At 46.7% G+C, this 17,141-nt stretch overlaps 4 protein-coding genes across 11 annotated transcripts; all 4 read right to left on the reverse strand.

Moving 5' to 3' along the window:
• Positions 1–248: 248 nt before the first annotated feature.
• LOC132457886 (jun dimerization protein 2-like) lies at positions 249–2,965 on the reverse strand. Of its 5 annotated transcripts, XR_009525783.1 has the most exons (6): positions 2,720–2,965; positions 1,515–1,732; positions 1,319–1,423; positions 1,016–1,237; positions 938–956; positions 249–898 (listed from the first exon to the last, which is right to left on the reverse strand). XR_009525783.1 is itself a non-coding variant. In XM_060052272.1 (5 exons), the coding sequence occupies exons 1-4, from the start codon at positions 2,805–2,807 to the stop codon at positions 1,052–1,054; spliced, it is 597 nt and encodes a 198-aa protein (XP_059908255.1). In that variant the 5' UTR covers positions 2,808–2,965; the 3' UTR covers positions 249–898; positions 1,016–1,051. The 5 variants fall into 5 exon arrangements, 4 of the variants coding, with proteins under 4 accessions (XP_059908255.1, XP_059908256.1, XP_059908254.1 ...); XM_060052272.1 differs by lacking the exon at positions 938–956; XM_060052273.1 differs by lacking the exon at positions 938–956 and having other exon boundaries at positions 249–917.
• A 45-nt stretch (positions 2,966–3,010) lies between these two features.
• On the reverse strand, positions 3,011–6,432 carry LOC132457885 (protein c-Fos-like). 2 transcript variants are annotated; one of them, XM_060052267.1, is made up of 4 exons: positions 5,750–6,432; positions 4,942–5,118; positions 4,462–4,569; positions 3,011–4,344 (listed from the first exon to the last, which is right to left on the reverse strand). In XM_060052267.1, the coding sequence occupies exons 1-4, from the start codon at positions 5,894–5,896 to the stop codon at positions 3,607–3,609; spliced, it is 1,170 nt and encodes a 389-aa protein (XP_059908250.1). In that variant the 5' UTR covers positions 5,897–6,432; the 3' UTR covers positions 3,011–3,606. The 2 variants fall into 2 exon arrangements, with proteins under 2 accessions (XP_059908250.1, XP_059908249.1); XM_060052266.1 differs by having other exon boundaries at positions 4,891–5,118.
• A 360-nt stretch (positions 6,433–6,792) lies between these two features.
• mlh3 (mutL homolog 3 (E. coli)) lies at positions 6,793–12,400 on the reverse strand. 3 transcript variants are annotated; one of them, XR_009525784.1, is made up of 12 exons: positions 11,535–12,400; positions 10,811–11,084; positions 10,521–10,625; positions 10,304–10,388; positions 10,103–10,171; positions 9,597–9,705; positions 8,579–8,738; positions 8,457–8,480; positions 8,255–8,333; positions 7,628–7,779; positions 7,020–7,478; positions 6,793–6,939 (listed from the first exon to the last, which is right to left on the reverse strand). XR_009525784.1 is itself a non-coding variant. In XM_060052279.1 (11 exons), the coding sequence occupies exons 2-11, from the start codon at positions 10,910–10,912 to the stop codon at positions 7,401–7,403; spliced, it is 963 nt and encodes a 320-aa protein (XP_059908262.1). In that variant the 5' UTR covers positions 10,913–11,055; positions 11,535–12,400; the 3' UTR covers positions 6,793–7,400. The 3 variants fall into 3 exon arrangements, 2 of the variants coding, with proteins under 2 accessions (XP_059908262.1, XP_059908261.1); XM_060052279.1 differs by having other exon boundaries at positions 6,793–7,478; positions 10,811–11,055; XM_060052278.1 differs by having other exon boundaries at positions 6,793–7,478.
• A 1,987-nt stretch (positions 12,401–14,387) lies between these two features.
• On the reverse strand, positions 14,388–15,895 carry acyp1 (acylphosphatase 1, erythrocyte (common) type). The gene is made up of 3 exons (XM_060052282.1): positions 15,762–15,895; positions 15,106–15,193; positions 14,388–14,902 (listed from the first exon to the last, which is right to left on the reverse strand). The coding sequence occupies exons 2-3, from the start codon at positions 15,184–15,186 to the stop codon at positions 14,684–14,686; spliced, it is 300 nt and encodes a 99-aa protein (XP_059908265.1). The 5' UTR covers positions 15,187–15,193; positions 15,762–15,895; the 3' UTR covers positions 14,388–14,683.
• Between the last annotated feature and the right edge of the window lie 1,246 nt (positions 15,896–17,141).

A 17,141-nucleotide genomic window follows, 5' to 3' on the forward strand; every position in this document is an offset into this window, starting at 1 on the left:
TTATTCAATCAATATTTTTGAAAGTATGCCTACCCAACCATTACTCAAACAAGGCAATACTACTGTGCAATATTATAAATTGGCTGCCTATGTTAATCCATAAATTCCTAAGAATAATGGCTCCTTTGACTACAGCTAATCATTCCTTGAAATGTTCCCACTCTGGTCTGCAGTGTTTGGCTCATGATGATAGCCACCAAAACATGGCCACATCATAATCCTAAAATCATTCATACAACCACATTAAGGGAAATATAAAGAACCCTATACATTTATTTCTTGTAGAAATACAAAACACCACAATGTGTGACTGCTTAAATGTTTAGCCTACATGACAAAATACAAAAGTATAAAAAACGGAATAACAGAATATATCAATGTAGTCAAAGTAATTACAAGTACAACAGTCTGTAAATAAACATATATGTGCATATGTGACGCCTGCGTCCAAAACAATAATGATGACCACAACAAAAAAACATTTCAACCATCAAATGCTTAACAATAATCGTGTGATTATCTCTACCAGGAAATGTGATGTGACCTAGAAATGTATTTCTCTCTCTCTCTCTCTCTCTCTCTCTCTCTCTCTCTCTCTCTCTCTCTCTCTCTCTCTCTCTCATATATGCGGTTTGCATAAAATTATTGCAAATACTCCTGTTCTGCGGCAGAGAGAAAAGAGAGAGATCGAGAGTCGGATCGAGATAGAGAGGGAGAGTTTCAAGTGTCTGACTTGATTGATTGACATCAGGGTTTAAGAGCTCTGTGATGGTGGCGGGGAACGCATTGCATGTTTACCCTTCGCCACGTGTGCATGTAGTCGCCCACCGCCTCCTGGAGGTTGCCTGCAGGTGCCTCACTTTGCCCCAAGGAACCTAATTTGGCCCCTGGAGCCTCACTTGGCCCCTGGAGCCTCACTTGGCCCCTGGAGCCTCACTTGGCCCCCTGGAGCCTCACTTGGCCCCCTGGAGCCTCACTTGGCCCCTGGAGCCTCACTTGGCCCCTGGAGCCTCACTTGGCCCCCTGGAGCCTCACTCGGCCCCCGGGAGCCTCACTCGGCTCCCAGCTGCTCCAGGAGCGGATTCCCCTCACCCTCTGGGGTCTTCACGCTGTCGGTCCTGACGATGCAGGTGGGCCGGTGTCGGTTCAGCATGAGGATCAGCTGCTGCCGCTCGTGTTTCAGCTCCTCGATCTGAGACTTGAGGTCAGAGTTCATCATCTCCAACCGCTCCGACTCCTGAGGGACGGGAGAGTGTGAACGACGGACACGCCGAAACGGAGAGCTTCTGCAACGAAGACGGCCACGTTGAAAACTCACCATTTGTAGATAATCTGTCCTCTCCTTCTTTTTGTTTCGACATCGCGCTGCAGCCATTTTGTTTTTCTCTCGCCGCCGTTTTCGACGGTCCACCTCGTCGTCCCTCTGGGTGAGGGAGAAAAAACACACTCAAAACGCAACCATGACAACGCTAATGTTTGCAGCCCCCTCCTCGGTGCTCACCAGCGCCTCATACCTCGGCCTTGATGGAGAGGGTCCCCTTCCCCAGCTTGTCGAGGAAGTGCAGCGGGGAAAGCATGGTCCCAAAGTCCTGCAGGTCACCGAAGCGGAGCTGGTCTGTCAGCGTGGTGGCCGAGAGTCCCGCCAGGGACCCCAGGCTCGGCAGGGAGCCCGCCGTCACAGAGGGGTCTGGGATCTGACCTGGCATCGTGTCAGCCTCGGTCTTAACCACAGCTGAAAGGAAAGAAGAAGAAAAGTCTGGACGTTCAAGAGATGTGGCATGGGCCAGGTGGTAGCATTAGTATATGCTACTTCATTGCTTGCTAGAACGTCTTTATAAGTAGTCGGTGGGTTCAATTGTTGAACACCGACATCTAAATTGAACCAATTTAAATTCATACATGTATGGGCACAGAATGCAATCAGCTCTTTTCGTCTATCTGTGACAGGCTATGCAGACTTCTAAATACTTAAACTCGTATTCCGTTAATCAGTGTGCCATGATGGATAGTTGAAGAGCGGATTAGAACAGATCAGGTGAGTGTATAAGTGGTGGAGAAATGACGTAGGCAGCTTCGAGAGGCAAACCTCAAGTTTTTTTCAACCACTAGTTGGCAACAGCACACCAGGGAATTTCTGTTTTTTTTTTTTTTCTTTGAAAACGACGATGGAGGCTACTTTTATACCATTGTCAGGAACACATTGTGGACATCTGAATAATGTGCTTTTAAGTGTTCATCCGGTTTGAACCGCCTTATCATGAGCAAATTTGAAAGCGGAAGTTTTTTTTGAGTGCGGCACTTAACTTACGTAACTTTCCCTTTCACTGCGAAAGCAGCAGAAAACAACGGAGATGTTTCCACTTTAGCGCAATAGCAAACCTCCCAACACCGAATAAACCATAAGCATCGGCCTAACTTATAAACTAAATGAAGCCCAGAGGCTAAAAACATGTTCACACGTCATTATTGCATGTAACATGAGCTGTGTGTGCAAAGAAAAGAGACTAGCTTACAGCATGGGCAACAGCATGTCAATCATATCCCCAGAAAAACATCATGAAAACTAGATTCATGAACATCTATGCATTGCATAGGCGGCTCAATGTACATATAGTACATCTGCTGTCCGCATTACGTCCGGAATTGCGTCTAATTATAACTCCTGCATACGGGATGCTACTCTTCTTTCGACATGTGGACTATTACGTTTTGCACAGACCTGACTTTGATCCCAGGTGCGAAAAATGTCCTCTCTTATGGTCGGCCGATGGTCTGGAATAGATTTTAAAAAGTGGAAATCGTTGCATCAGCCCGTTTCAAAGTAATCCAAATCTGAAAGGATTTGGGAATGCGGAAATTAGCCGAGACAACCAAACGTAAGCAGGAATGTAAAGAGAAAAAAAATACAGAAAAAAATGTGGCCAGTAGTGCCTCCTCCCATAGAGAGATCGGACTGCATGCATGGCTCGGCTGCAGAATGGAGGGTTCACAAGAACGACTTGCACAGGCAAAGGTTATCCAGACATCACTGAGTGAACATTTATTATGATTATCCAGAATAAATAAGCAATCAATGCTCTTTTGTTTGAATTATTTGACGAATAAGTCAAATTCTCAGAAGTAAAAAAATAAATTATCATAAATTACATCTTGATAGATATATGGATGTTTTCATGGAAAACCATAAACAGTGTAACGATGGTTTTGACGAGTCGGTGGTGTGAGGTATGTCAGGCGGAGCACGGATGGTTAAAACGGTCACAGCAGTCATCACATCACTGACACGAAACCAAACTGTAACATTAATTCAACAATACATCTTAGATCTAGTAACAGATCAAACATGAGCTCTGACAATCCTCAGCATGCGCTATAACGCCAGAACTCATCTCCCTTTTATGAAACTTAAAAAGGCATGCTTTCAGCTCCATTACCATGTAGTAAAGTTTATATTTCTGATTGGGCACACACGCATACAATACATGTCATGAATGCAGTTTCTCGTTAAAGTGTCATAGAATACCGTGGGCATACATCGGTGGAACAATTTCAAAACCATGTGGTAAAAAGCGATCCAAGCTCAGAACATCTCTCCCTCTTTAGACCTTACAAAGCGAGGAGAGTGGGCGAGTTGAGCAGGTCCCCTGATTCAGTCTTTCCCGCTCCGCCCTTAACGCCATCCATCCCCTCCGGGAGGGCATCCAGCTCGGGACAGGCGAACGTGAAGACGGACAGGTAACTGTTACAGGTGGGTGTGGAGGTCACCACCGGCGTGCTCAGCGGCTCCAGGTCCCCGGACACCGACTTGTACAGCGTCTCCCAGTCGGACACCCCCAGCGAGCTGCTCAGGTCGATGTCGGGCACCGAGCGGCCCGTCTCCATGGGGGCCCCGTCGTCGTCCTCCAGGCCCGACACCAGCTCGTCCAGCAGCGCCCCCTCCTTCACCTCCAGGGACGGCTCCAGGTCACAGCCGCTGATCTCCGCGCTGGCGCACAGCAGGATGTCGGAGTCGCCGGAGATGGCGGCGGACGGGTCGCTGGGCTGGGCGTCCATGCCGTCCTGCAGGAGGACGCCGTCCTGGCTGCCCCCGTCCTCCTGGAGCCTGTCCTCACCGCTCGGGCTGCCGGGGGGGAAGTCGGGGGGCCCGGCGGCGGCGGCAGCGGGGGCGGCGGCGGCGGCGGCGGCAGCAGGGGCGGCGTCCCGGAACATGACGCCCAGCTCCTCGGGCAGCTGACACATGGGTTTGTGCGTGGAGAGGGCGTCCTCCAGTCTCTCCTTCTCCTTCAGCAGGCTGGCGATCTCCAGCTCCAGAGCGGCTCCCTCCTCCTCCAGTATGTCCGTCTCCTGCGGAGGAAGCAGAGGCAGAAGGCGGACGGCCCAGAGAGGTGTTCGTCAGCCAGGTGAAGCGCACGCCAGGTGAGCGGCGACCGCGGCTCAACAAACAGACCGTTGTTTACTTACAGCTTGCAGGGTGTCTGTGAGTTCCCGTCGCCTGTTGCGACACTTGGCTGCAGCCATTTTATTGCGCTCCCTTCGCACCTTCTTCTTCTCCTCATCCGCTGGAGAGAGCTGCAGGGGTAAGACAATGTGTTCAGTTCAAACCGTGAGGGATAAAGAAAGCTACTTCTGTTCCTGATTCGCCCACCCGAAAGGGTGTCAAAAACAATCTTTTCTGCATCGCTCCTAAAAATAGACCATTGTTGCAGACTTGCTGTGCCCTGAATATAAATTGACTGCCATCCGAGGGGGGCATGCACACAGCCTGTTGCAACACCTCGGATGGGAGCCGTCATGCACATCATACAGATGTGATAAACGTTGCATATCTATATATAAATATATTTATGCACATCACAGAGTGCAGCATGCTGAGCCTTGCTCTTGGCTGACCTGTTCTGCTTTCCCCTTCCTTGCAGAATTTTTCCCCTTTGTCCCGCCTACTTTGGATGCTGCTCGGGGAGAGCTCTGCACGCTATTGGCCGGCTTGCTGCCGAGAGTCTGGCTGACGGATGTAATGATGGTCGGCTGGACCATCCACTGGAAATCTGGGGTAGTAGCGATTGCGGTGACTGTTGGAATAAAGGAGTCGACCTGCGTGTCCATATCCTGGCTGAGTTCCTGAAAAAAATCACATATAAGACACTGTAAATTGTATTCTAGGTGTAACTTCATTGACAATTATGTATTTATCTATTTAGAAGAAAAAATAATGTTTAATGTTTAATTTCCGAGACACACACACACGTGTAAGAAGTCCATGCGTGTATGTAGCATCATATTGTTGTGTCAAACGGGCTGTCCACACAGGTTCTCCTCCTTGAAATATACCGGTCCAAAAATAGCTTTCTCCGGATCAATATTTGACTTTATCATTGTGTCTGACGTCACCGCTGACGCAGAGTCGCTGTGGAGTCTCCTGAATGGATTTATTTTTCTCAATGAACTGCTGCATCGACACGCTCCCATTCGGTCCCAGGACGTCAGTCATAACAAGACTAGCATACGGTGATTATACATCCCCGTGTTCACCCGAGATAGGCAACTCACAATAAATGTAATGTTAAAACATACAACCATCTACTGTAGGCCTACATATAGTTTAAATACAAGCTCGTCGGGTCTATATCCCGCCCACTACTTCCAATTAAGAGAAACAAACGTTGTGCACATCAGCCATGATGGGATATGTCGTCGATTTGACCGTCGCCTGGCATGAAATCTTCAACGTAGACACTAAATGTATTAATACCTTCACGTTGTCCTCCGGAGAGGACGCTGTCGACCCCGCGTCTTCACGGGTCTCCTCGCATTTCTTGAACGTGTTAATCCCGTCACTGGATTCTGTACTGCAGGCGGATGCTGTGTCCATGTCAGGCGGCAAGCTGTTGACATACATGATGACTACAATGTCTTGATATTATATGTCACCCTTTGTTCAATACAGAAAACTGCCCCTCCAGGTATATACCTGGCACATAGATGACTGAAACGCAAGCCCCTCCTTTTATACTCTGCTAGAATTTTATGAATGAACACAGACCGTACCATCCATGGAGGGGAGTGAAACCGACTATCAGAAAAAAGTAAACCGCTGTTGTCGGCGTATTATTTGATTAATCGAACATCTAACCCCCGTGTGGAATCATACAGATGTGCTTGTTGACATCGGTCCTATTGTCTATTCAATTTTATCCTGTCACAACACAACCAGTGGATCGACGATGCAATGTGCCCGGAGGAATATGCACCGTCCATGATACGATGCCTGGGCAGCTTGAGACAAAACATGATACACAGTGATCCGTACATATAGGCCCTGTCCCATTACACCATACCGCGGGTTAGTGGAACTATTCCATTTAACAACCTGTGTTGCAAAGTATGTTTGGACCTATTAACATTGCATAGCCTACGTTATTCGATTATCTCACTGGTCCAGGACCAGTGAGATAATCGAATAACGTTTGAATAATTCGAACGTTCGAATAATTGTTTTGTTAAATAACATGGACCAGTGGTCCATGTTATTTAACAAAACAATTTCATAAAGCTGACGCTTAAAATATATTGATCAGTAAACGACGTAACAGCCCGATGTGTTTAGAGCCCAAACAAGCCTTCTGGAAGTGAGCGACGCCCACTTAGCATCGTCTGTGGTGTTTACTTCAACCCCCCTCAAGTGATCACACGGACCCAAAGATGTTCTTTTTTTTCTCCTCGTGATACCTCAATCCTTTGAAGTGAAATAAACGAAATATAATATAAAAACATAACAATATGTTGAAACTATGAGACTATTGATGAACATCCGTCTAATAAAAACAAATAACGTTTTTTAAGCACAGATGGAAGAGATGTCTTTAACTATCGCTGATCTAATGCCGGACTTGTGAGACCAGCTTTTCTAATGGCCCAAAAGATCCAAAGGGGGTGGATGGTCTGTAAAAAAAATGCTAAGTTTCATATGTGCTATAGGAACAAGATTTGCGTGACATCATATATTTGCATTACATATTAACCTGATGCCAGCACGAAGGATGCTGCAAAATAATTCAAAGTCGAGGCCTCGTTTTTCATGGATTACTTGAGGTCTTTACCTACACAAAGTAATATGATACAATAGTAACAGTAAATAGTAAGATCCAATGCACAAAAAGAAGGGGAAATAAATAGTAATCTGACCTGAGCAATATTACCTTGGATAGTGTTCAACAGATACTGTTGTGATGACTTTCACAATAATCTCCTCTGATATAAAATATGTTATTCTTTTAAAACATTGTCAGTTAGGCTTCCAAATAAGTCTGATAGAGAGCAAAATCAATATAATTCATCGTATTTAATCAAATAAATAGCCTAGAATTGATCCAGGTTTGTACTGCAATACTAAAATACACAAATCACAGTTTTCTACGTCCATAAAGCTCCCAAGCCTTGTACATTCTTCTGAGTCGTCCTAGGTTGGGTCTCTGTGTTTCCTGCACGGATCAAACAACCAAAGACAGAATATCAATTTTCCACTGTTCGATTCCCCAGACCAAGTGCATGTATATCATATTGGAGGCAATCATGAATCAGTCTTTTCAAAGCTCTTGACACATATATACATCTACACACAAAGTGGCACCTTCTCGTCGCCTTCCAGAAACAGGGTGTCTGCCAGCGGTGCGATGGAGGGACGGCCGTGGGCGCACTGGAAGGGCAGCTGGCAGGACGACAGGGAGCCCACCAGGCTGTGGCACTCGTCCAGACTCAGGACGTCGTTGAATTTGATGGCACCTGTTCCACGAATCAGAAGACATGTTTACATTCAGGGCATTAAGAAGACACTGTCATCTGAAGCAACTTACAATAAGTATGTTTGTCCGAAGAAAGAGCAACAATATATCAATGTCTGTACAGTAAGGATGTTCATAGAAACAAGTGCCAAGCACTAACAATTGCTAGGTTAATCCATTCCCCGTATACAACAAAGATATCTAGGATAAGACGCTACACAATGCTAGTACTATTCCTAAGTGCAAGGATGTAGGCCTACAACATACGATAGGTGTTGCGGTAAGGAGGGAGGCTATGCAGAGTCTAGGTGAATTCTGAACAAGTGAGTCTTGAGTCTTTTGCAGAAGTTGATAAGCGACTCTGCAATTTTGAAGACACGACCCATGCCACTCGTTAAAGTTCTCATTCTCTGATAACAATCAGAGGGCTATCGCTGAGCAGGACATAGTGGGAACAGTGAGAGGAACAGGCCTACCGTGACATGCCAGGGAAGCCAGGACCCTCAGCACCGCGAGAGGCAGAGTTCCTCGCACGCTGCCTGTGGAGCAGAATATCTGGACCAAAAATAAAAGCGAGGGGAAATTCTCAATACGACACCGTTTTGGTTATTCAGACATTTCCTGGCTGGATCATGAGGGGACAGAGTAGAGTGACGTTGGAGGTATAAAAGAGCATACCTCGAGCTGATCTCTGAGGTATTCCTGATAGGAGCGAAGGAGGAGAGGACAGCGTTAGTACCGTCGGTGAGCATGAACCTGGCGTTGACAGGTGATGCTGCCGGAGGCTCCGAGCCGCTTACCTCCACGACGGCCTTGATGACGGACGGCCGGCCCCGCCGCACCTCGTTGTGCTCCTTCTCGGTGAAACACAGCGGCACCCTGCCCACCAGGACCCGGGGGGCCCCCGTCGTGGGCAGCTCCAGCTGCAGGCCCAGGCCGCGGAGAGGAGCCTGGCAGCCCCTGGGGACGGAAGACCTCAGCCAGCTCAGGCTCATGTTGTGGTTTACCGTTGCATGCCGTGACCCTTCCCGTTACATTTCTTCTTGATTTCAACATCTATATTGAATTTAATTAAATGAGTCGCATCATGCAGATGTTTATTATGTATTTATTAATGTTATTTCTTTTAATGTAAGGTATTAATGATTTATTCACTGAGCCTAGAGTGCAGCATTATTTATCCATGTATTGAGGAGCCGGGAGGGGTCAGACATCCTGCTGAAGGACGATGGGCTGAAGGCTGAATGTGGACATTGAATAGTCCACACATTTCTAAAAATATTGTTTGGTTTTCATTTACAGCCCCTCAGTACGAGTGACAAACATGAAATGCCTTCAATCTCACTTCCCCAGAGGCTGATGAGCTCAACGTTTCGCGGCGAATAGGGGAAATGGACTGATGGCGCAGTAGGTATCCCCAGCGCTTCCTAACCACGACGTCAGTTACATCACGCTGAACCGTTGGTTTTTCACCTTTGACCCTATTTCTATCCAAGCACTATGCAAGTGGTGTGCGATGTATGAGTGTGTCATACTATAAAACATGTTATTAACATCTTTACATATTTTTCTCTGTCTAAGAAATGTTATCCTCATTTTATAAAAATGCAATCCATACGGTAAAACAAATGAGGTACCAGAGAAACAACAGAGTCCCCCCGAAACATGTGCTACCCTTACTGAGGCAATAGACCAGCCCAGAACCATGTTTAGCTTGGGGAACCGTCCCTTTATAAAGAGGCATATGTATATATTTTATAACCGGCTGATGGCTGATCTATTCATGTTGAGCTGCTGAGGGTCTCCGGGACCACCGACCTGAGCAGCCTCAGCTCCTCCTCCGTCACGCTCAGCTCCAGCGGCGGCGCGACGCTGGAGGAACACAGGCGCCGCTCGCCGGGCGTGTCGGGGTCGTCCTCGTAGGAGTCTGCAGAGGGAACCGCACACATCACTAGAGGGTGACAACTTGTTGATACAGCAAATTACATCCGGATATTGCTCTCTTCCTATTTAAATCCAACACTTAGATATGAGATGTTTCTATAACCCCATAACCTAGACATTACTTTTATAAACCGAATTATTAAGAATGTTTTGCCTCCATGTATGCATTTGAATTACGGCACCCATTGCACTTCTGACCATCCCCGGAATGAGGGATCCCCAATCTACGTTCCTTTTCAAATATCTTCCTTGGTAATTAAGGGAGTTTTCTCTTGCCCTCTGGGGGGCTAGGGTCAGGGGGTGTAATAAAGGTATGGCCGGTTAAGCCCTCTGAGACTGTAGCTGTGATGAAAGGCTTTATGAATGAAATCAAATTGTACCTGCAATAAGCTTTTCCAGGCGGACTCGTTCATGTGCAGCGTGCTGGTCCACCAGTACCAAGAGATTTCCTACAGGGCCACAGAGGAGGGGAAACATTCAGCACTGAGTCACTCCAACGCGGGTCAATCTACCGTTTCACCCGTCAAAGACTCATCGTTTCAGAACACCACAGGGCGATGATGTCAACGTCAGAGCGATACCTTCAGTTCCCGGGGCCTGGGCCGACTCTGTGTCCCGAGTGTTAATCAGACACGCAAGGAACTTCTTATCTACCTGATGAATCACCTGCAACATAATTTAACCATATTTATTTATTTGAATATCCAAGAAATCTTGTTACACATAATGGACCGGATTTCTTTAAAGTTTCTAAGGACAAAGCACTTAGATAAAGGTTTAGATCTGAACCGGGTTCACCTTCATCGAGGTAATCATGGCTTTAGAGAAGCGGTATGGAAACAGGATGTTGTGGATCTTGACAGCCAGACCGTCAGCTTGGTCACTGCATACGTCTACACCGACCTGTGAGCACAAAAACGATCAAGCGTCCCTCTTCAGCTTTAGAATCTGCACAGTAGCCCCCCCTAGAGCACTCGGGGGAAGAGGCTGACTGGATGGGCATTGTCTAACGACAGTGTATTTTAATGCACATATTAGTTAGTGAGACGTTCAGCTTATCACACGAGCAAAACTAACTTTGATCTTACCACAGGAGGCCTGTCAAACACAGGGTTCTTCCATTTAGAGTACATGGAGGAAAGAGAGTTCTCCAGCTTATCCCCTGTAGGAACAGATATGAAAAACATCATACATGCAGAAAACACAATGGTTGGATTGTTTGCATTGGACCCGTTGATCCACTAATGTTTTAATGAGAGCGGGTACCTCTGTTTTCAGCCCCTGAACTGACTACTCTTTTGTCTCTGGGAAGGAAGGGCAAGATTTGCTCCATCTGAAATGGGTAGCATCTATATTCGAACCCTATGTTTAAGGGAGGAGATCAGGCAAGAATGAATATAAGCATTAAAACTCTTGACCGGAAATATTCACTATAAAGGCCTAATACATCGAACCCTTCAATTCCCACCCAACTTTTCATAGGACACCTCCTTATTTTTTTCAAGGCATCATAACCTAACCGAGGTCAAGACCTGTACTCATGACCGCAGCCAGCTATGCAGGTCCGGACCTCTGTAATTATTTCCTAAATTATAGATATTTTTATAGTTCATTACGTTAACATTACACATGCACAAAAAAAGTGCATGTGTCCCGCTGTATCCATTTAATTTTAGATAATTTGTTTTTGTGTAGTGTATAGCTTGGGTTGTGTTTGTAGGCGTCATACTGGTATGAAAAATCTGGACCCAAACCTTTAGGGCCTAAACTGATTTCTAAACCCTGGCTACGACCCTGGCTGCACCTACTGACCTGTCTCAGTGACAACGTTCACTGCCATGCGTGTGACATCCGAAGTGCAGCAGACCTGGGTGTCCCCCGTGGCTGGGACCTCGTAGCGGCTCAGTCCGGTCACCTGGTTGACGGACACCGTCCGGCCCAGTGTGTCGTCAAAGTGATCCAGCCAGTCTCCGGACGTTGAGCCCTCCGGCCCGGTCGTTAGTTCAGGCCTTGAAGTGTCTTGTAGGGCAGACACTGGGCTCTGTGCTGTAGGTCCACCACAGGTCCGGTTGGGAGAACAGTTGTTGTTGTTGCCGTCTTGGACGTTGTCGTCTACCTTAGTATCTATCATTTCAGACTGAAGAGGGCTTTGTTGACGCAGGTCAACCACTCGCTGTTGTTTCAGATGACTAAGTTTTGATGCCAGAGAAACTCCACCACCTCCAGTCTTGTCCAAGATAGGCTTCCGCTTGGTGAATATAGAGAAGGTAGGTAGGCTTTGAACATCGCTCTGAATTATTACAGGGTCCGGGATGTCTGTATTTTGAGTCTCGTTTTCAGCAATGGGGAATTCCTTGCCAGGGACAAAGAGGTCCCCAGTCTGAGGCAATAGGGAATGTGGTTGCTTGCTGCTACTGAAGGCTGCAATAGAAAGCATTTTCTCCCCTATTGGCTTGCAGTATGTGCTTCGAAACCTGTCCAGAGATGCAGATTCCTTGGATAATAAACATGTAAGCTTGGGAACCTTTGAAGCAATGTTATAACCATCGTCCAAGTATACTTTCTGACTAGACTTGATGCAGTCAACTTCCGACACTTTGCGTTTCATCAAGCCTATGCTCTGTTTACATGTTTTTGTTGTGCAAAACGTTGGCCTATCATCGTGGCTCTTAGCTGCTAGACTTATCTTTCTGAACCCTTCCAGGGATTCTCCATGTCTATTTGAGCTCTGTTGATGAGCTACAATTCGATGCGCAGATGTTTCTTGTCCATTGTCTAACGACACTGTAAAACTGCCACCTTTGGCAGCGTGCCAAACCCCTCCCCCCCCATGGTCTTCCGTTGGACCGCCGTCCACCTGATCCACTCCACTCACGCATCCACTCCCATGAGCCCCAGCTCCACCCCTGGATTCTACCGTCTCCATTTCTGGCGGACCAGCGTCTTCCTCGAGTAGTTCCACCGTGGCTGCCTTACTGGAGATGTCGTCTTGAACACATGTCTGTGCCACACTTTCTTCAAGTGCACCGTCGACAACAACAACTTTACGATGAACCGGCCCGGATGAAAGCGTACCGCAGACAGTGTGGCTGACCGAGGCCTCTGTTGTTATTAATTGGGTACCGTGGAAACCTAAGTTCACTGGTTTCTCAGATGTACACAGCAGGCTTTGAGGAGCGCAGTCCAACTCCTCTTGCGAGGGGTCAGCCAACAGATTCTCTCTGCTTAGAAAGGCTTTAACAGCCTGTTCTAAACAGATCAAAATCCCATCCCAGTCTTTAAACTCTATGAGAGTTTTGGCTGGGTCAAGACAAATGTCATATTCTGAGTAGCAGCATTTAATATTTATGATATATATTGGGTGTAGTTCTTGGCCCCTTTTTGGCTTTGGGCTCCTGATTATCGACTGGCCATCTGGGCTATCATTCTTCTGACCTGAACTGTTAAGCTTCCGGAGGAGGAAATTGAGCAACTGGTGAAGGCGTGTTTTCAGAAGTAGCCTTTCATTCACATACAAGAACTGTAAGCTTTTGTTGTAGTGACCCTCTATACCTATGTGGCCGCTGATTTTAAATTGTGCCTGGCTGTGACTGATTTCTCGCAGATGCTGTCCTCGCCCTAAGCCATAGATCTGGACAAATCGATGGTATGTACTTCTGGCTTTTGAGAGCTGGGCCAGCATGGCTCCTGTCACATCGTTTTTCAAAGTAAAAGACACAGACGGGTGCATCAGAGAGATGGCCTCCACCCGGTGCCTGATGCGCTCCGCTTCAAGGATGGGGTCCATTCGGTTCCTCCTGACTGGCATGTTGTGGAAAAAGTTGCAAATGGTCAATGTGGTCCCGGCGGAGGGACGGGAAGACTCCGCTTCCAAGACATCCAACCCCTTCCCATCCTTGAAGACCTTAACGTGTGTTTTAACGGATAGTCTTGTTCTTGAAGATATCTCTACCAGGGTCGCTAGAGAAACTATACTTGCAAGGGCCTCCCCACGAAACCCATAAAACCTTAGATTCTCCAAGTCCTCCATGGAACTGCATTTACTAGTACAGTACCTGTTTCCAACCCTCTGCAGATCATCCAGGTCCATCCCTGACCCGTTGTCCACCACCTGAACCTTGAACGCCTTCATGTCCATCCGCACCCCCACGCATGTCGCCCCCGCGTCCACGCTGTTCAGGAGCAGCTCTTCAACGCCTTGCTGAAGCGAAGATATGGCGATTCCAGAGCGAATTTTGCTCTGGACATCTGCTGACAAACATTTGATCATGGCTTACCATAATGGTAAATACCAAATGAGGTAAAACACCAACGTTACCGGCTGCTACTAACGATGTTAACCGTTAACGGACCTTATTTGGTCGGTTGGCTTGTGGGGTTCGACAGTTGCCTGACTACTGCTCGACCACAAAGACATGACAAGACGCATGTTTTATACGTTAAAAAATAAGACCACAATCGGAACTTCAGATATCTAGTACACCAACACGTTAAAATCACACGTCAAGCCCACTGGCTTGTTTACAGTCAACGACGAAGCCTTTTCCGGTTAACCCTCCCAGCCTAGCCTGTCCCCTAGCGGCTGGAGTGACCGCAGATGTTCTCGTTTCTTTTTTACAATATTATGTTAACCTTGTTAACATTAAAAATACCAACAGCCATCAAATGTTGCATGTTGTTGCCATGATTGGGGTACTTTAAGAAGTCTAATAATTCTTGTTGAAGAGAGATGTGCATTTTAAGGGGGGAAAGATGAACAGGTATTCAAGGGAAAATATCATGTTCTGGTAATGCACACATTATTCAAAAGAGAATACAATTAGGGGAAGCATTGTTATCAAATGAAGAGCCGTTAATTACATTATCTCTTTATAACTCAATAAATAAACATGTTGGATGCGCACATTTGATGCAATCCATTCATTTAAATATACAAATAAATAAATCACATATCTACGGCCCTACGAGCGCACTACTTTAAAAGTTGAATGCTCTAGACATTTTATAATCTTCTCGTTCTTGAACTCTGCTTTGATGATCTTCGACTGTGGACTGCCAGTGGTGCGCAGCCAGCTTTGCATCTCGGCCACCTTGCTACCGGGGCCTTGCAGCTGTCCCTCAACAGTCCCTGCCTCCGTGTTCCTGACCCAGCCAACCAAGGCCAGCTTCTTCGCTTCTGCCTGAAAATGGGAAACAATTGATATTTACCAGGAAATCCAGGAAGCAATAAAATTTAAGACTGAATAGTGTGAATGTTAAATTAAGGAAAAAATTCGGACATTTTTTATATGGGGGAGATGACAATGTCAGCACATGTGACGGTCATGCATGAGCTTTTCTTACAGCAACAATAACTTGGTATAGTACAGTACTTTTTTCTTACCTGAGTGAACTTTCGAAAAAATACACCTTGCACTCTACCAAACACTTCATAATCCACAGAAAGCAGGTCTTCACACGACATATTGTGCCTAAACAAGGAAAACAATGTCATAATTATACACTCATTAAAACATACTTATGAATGTTATATTTCCTTTCTGCCAAGTCTGTTCCACTAGATTCCACTCAATTATTCACACTAGACATGTAAGTAAGATCATTAGAACAAATTCCAAGCAAAGTGAGTGGCAGGCCATTTCGTTTCAAGTGGGGGTTAATAAAACGCCAACCCCTTTATTACAATCCTAAATGGTTCATTGTCAGTACAGAACATGCGTGTCTCATAAGAATGTGTTTCATCACCAGAGAGCACATGAGCATCAGTGATTCCCTGTTTCAGAAAGCTATGCATCACGATTTATTACAATGATTCGAACGACTAACATGCTATTGGTTTCCCACATGAGTCCGAATAATTATGTTTAAACGCATTGAAAACATGCCGTGTTCAGTGAGTCGTGCATGTGATGCTCGCACCACGCAACACGGCCTTCAAAAACCTGTGCAGTGAGTCATTCAGTCAAATAACTTTATAACTTAATAACACAATTAATCTAAGAGTAAAGCGAGGAAAACAACAACGAAGATTGATCTTACCAAGAGGATAAGGTTTTAGGGGAACCTGAAAGTGTTGGGTCTGACCATTGACAGCCCGCCGGTGTACAAAAACAACAACGATCTAACTACACCGGAAGCGGAAAGGTCACGTGACTCTCGGGTTATAGACCAATCACAGGGCGCTATTAAGTATCACGTTTCTAGGCAACGGATAACAACAAGGCAAATCCTAATCGGACCAGTCTCCAAATATAACGGTGGGTGCAGTTCTTGAAAGTTATCACTTTAACACTCCTGAACACTGAATAGTCGAATTGGAGAAAGATACAATATAAAATGTAATATTTATATATATGATCATAGCCACCATATCTAGGTATATAAAAGGTCAGCAGAACCCTGTGTCAGATGATATCTACCTCTCGTGATCGTTGCAAACTCTGCGTGTCTGTGTTTGTTTGAATCAATCAATTGCTTTTTCTTCATTTGATTGCATCCATTATTATTATCCAGGTCAGCAGCAGGCAGCACTCTGGAAGTTCCAAGTTCAAGCAGCAACATGGACCATTCAAGCATCAACAAACCCAAGATGTTTGACAGCAAACAAAAAGAAAGAATCTGTGAAGAAAAGAGGCATCAGCCATATACACCGGAAAAGTCTCAGCAACCTGGACACACCTCTTTTACGAAGTGTACTTCTGCAAAGAAAAATCCAGTCAGCTCTAAGGATGAAGATGTACCTGACGGTATTCCACTGAAGCCTGTCTCCGTCAAGAGAGCAGTCAACCCCAGACCGGGTCACACAGAGGGCCGCCATCGCCTCACTCACGGAGCCACAGGGGTCCAAACATCCCGACATCCGTGGGGAGATCCCGACCAGCTGCCTGATGACCAACGGCGCCAGGCCCACGCCATAAACAACGAACAGCTGATCCTTCAGGAGAAGCTGATGAGGACAGCGCAGGTTTGGAATACGGCCATCATACAGGACAGGGAGTCTTCAGAGACAGGGAGCAGAGAACCAGGCCGGAGGAGGGATCCCGACTTGAGGACAGAAGGGAGGGCCGGCCATCCACAGGAAGGAAAGAGGGACAAGTGGGACACACAGGAGGGCAAAAGGGTGGAGAAGTTTCCGCCCAGGAGGCCAGGGAGAGCGGAGCAGCCCAGCGACTACAAAACAGGAGCAAGCGAACATCTCAGCAGGTGGGCCGACGAGGGCGTGGCAGTGATGGAATCGACCGGCCATAAAGAAAGGGGTAAAAGGAGCAGCGTACAGTCATCGGCCAAAACGAGAGGAGAGTCCCAATGGGGTCAGGCCAGAGCAAACGAAACAGAGGAAGAGCCGCAGGGGAGGGAGAGGAGCTCCGCGGGGGGTCACGGCTCTCGTGGTGAGAAGGAGCAAGTGGGCCAGAGGCGTTC

The sequence above is a fragment of the Gadus macrocephalus genome, chromosome 5 (genome assembly GCF_031168955.1).
Source record: "Gadus macrocephalus chromosome 5, ASM3116895v1".
Classification (NCBI taxonomy): domain Eukaryota; kingdom Metazoa; phylum Chordata; class Actinopteri; order Gadiformes; family Gadidae; genus Gadus; species Gadus macrocephalus.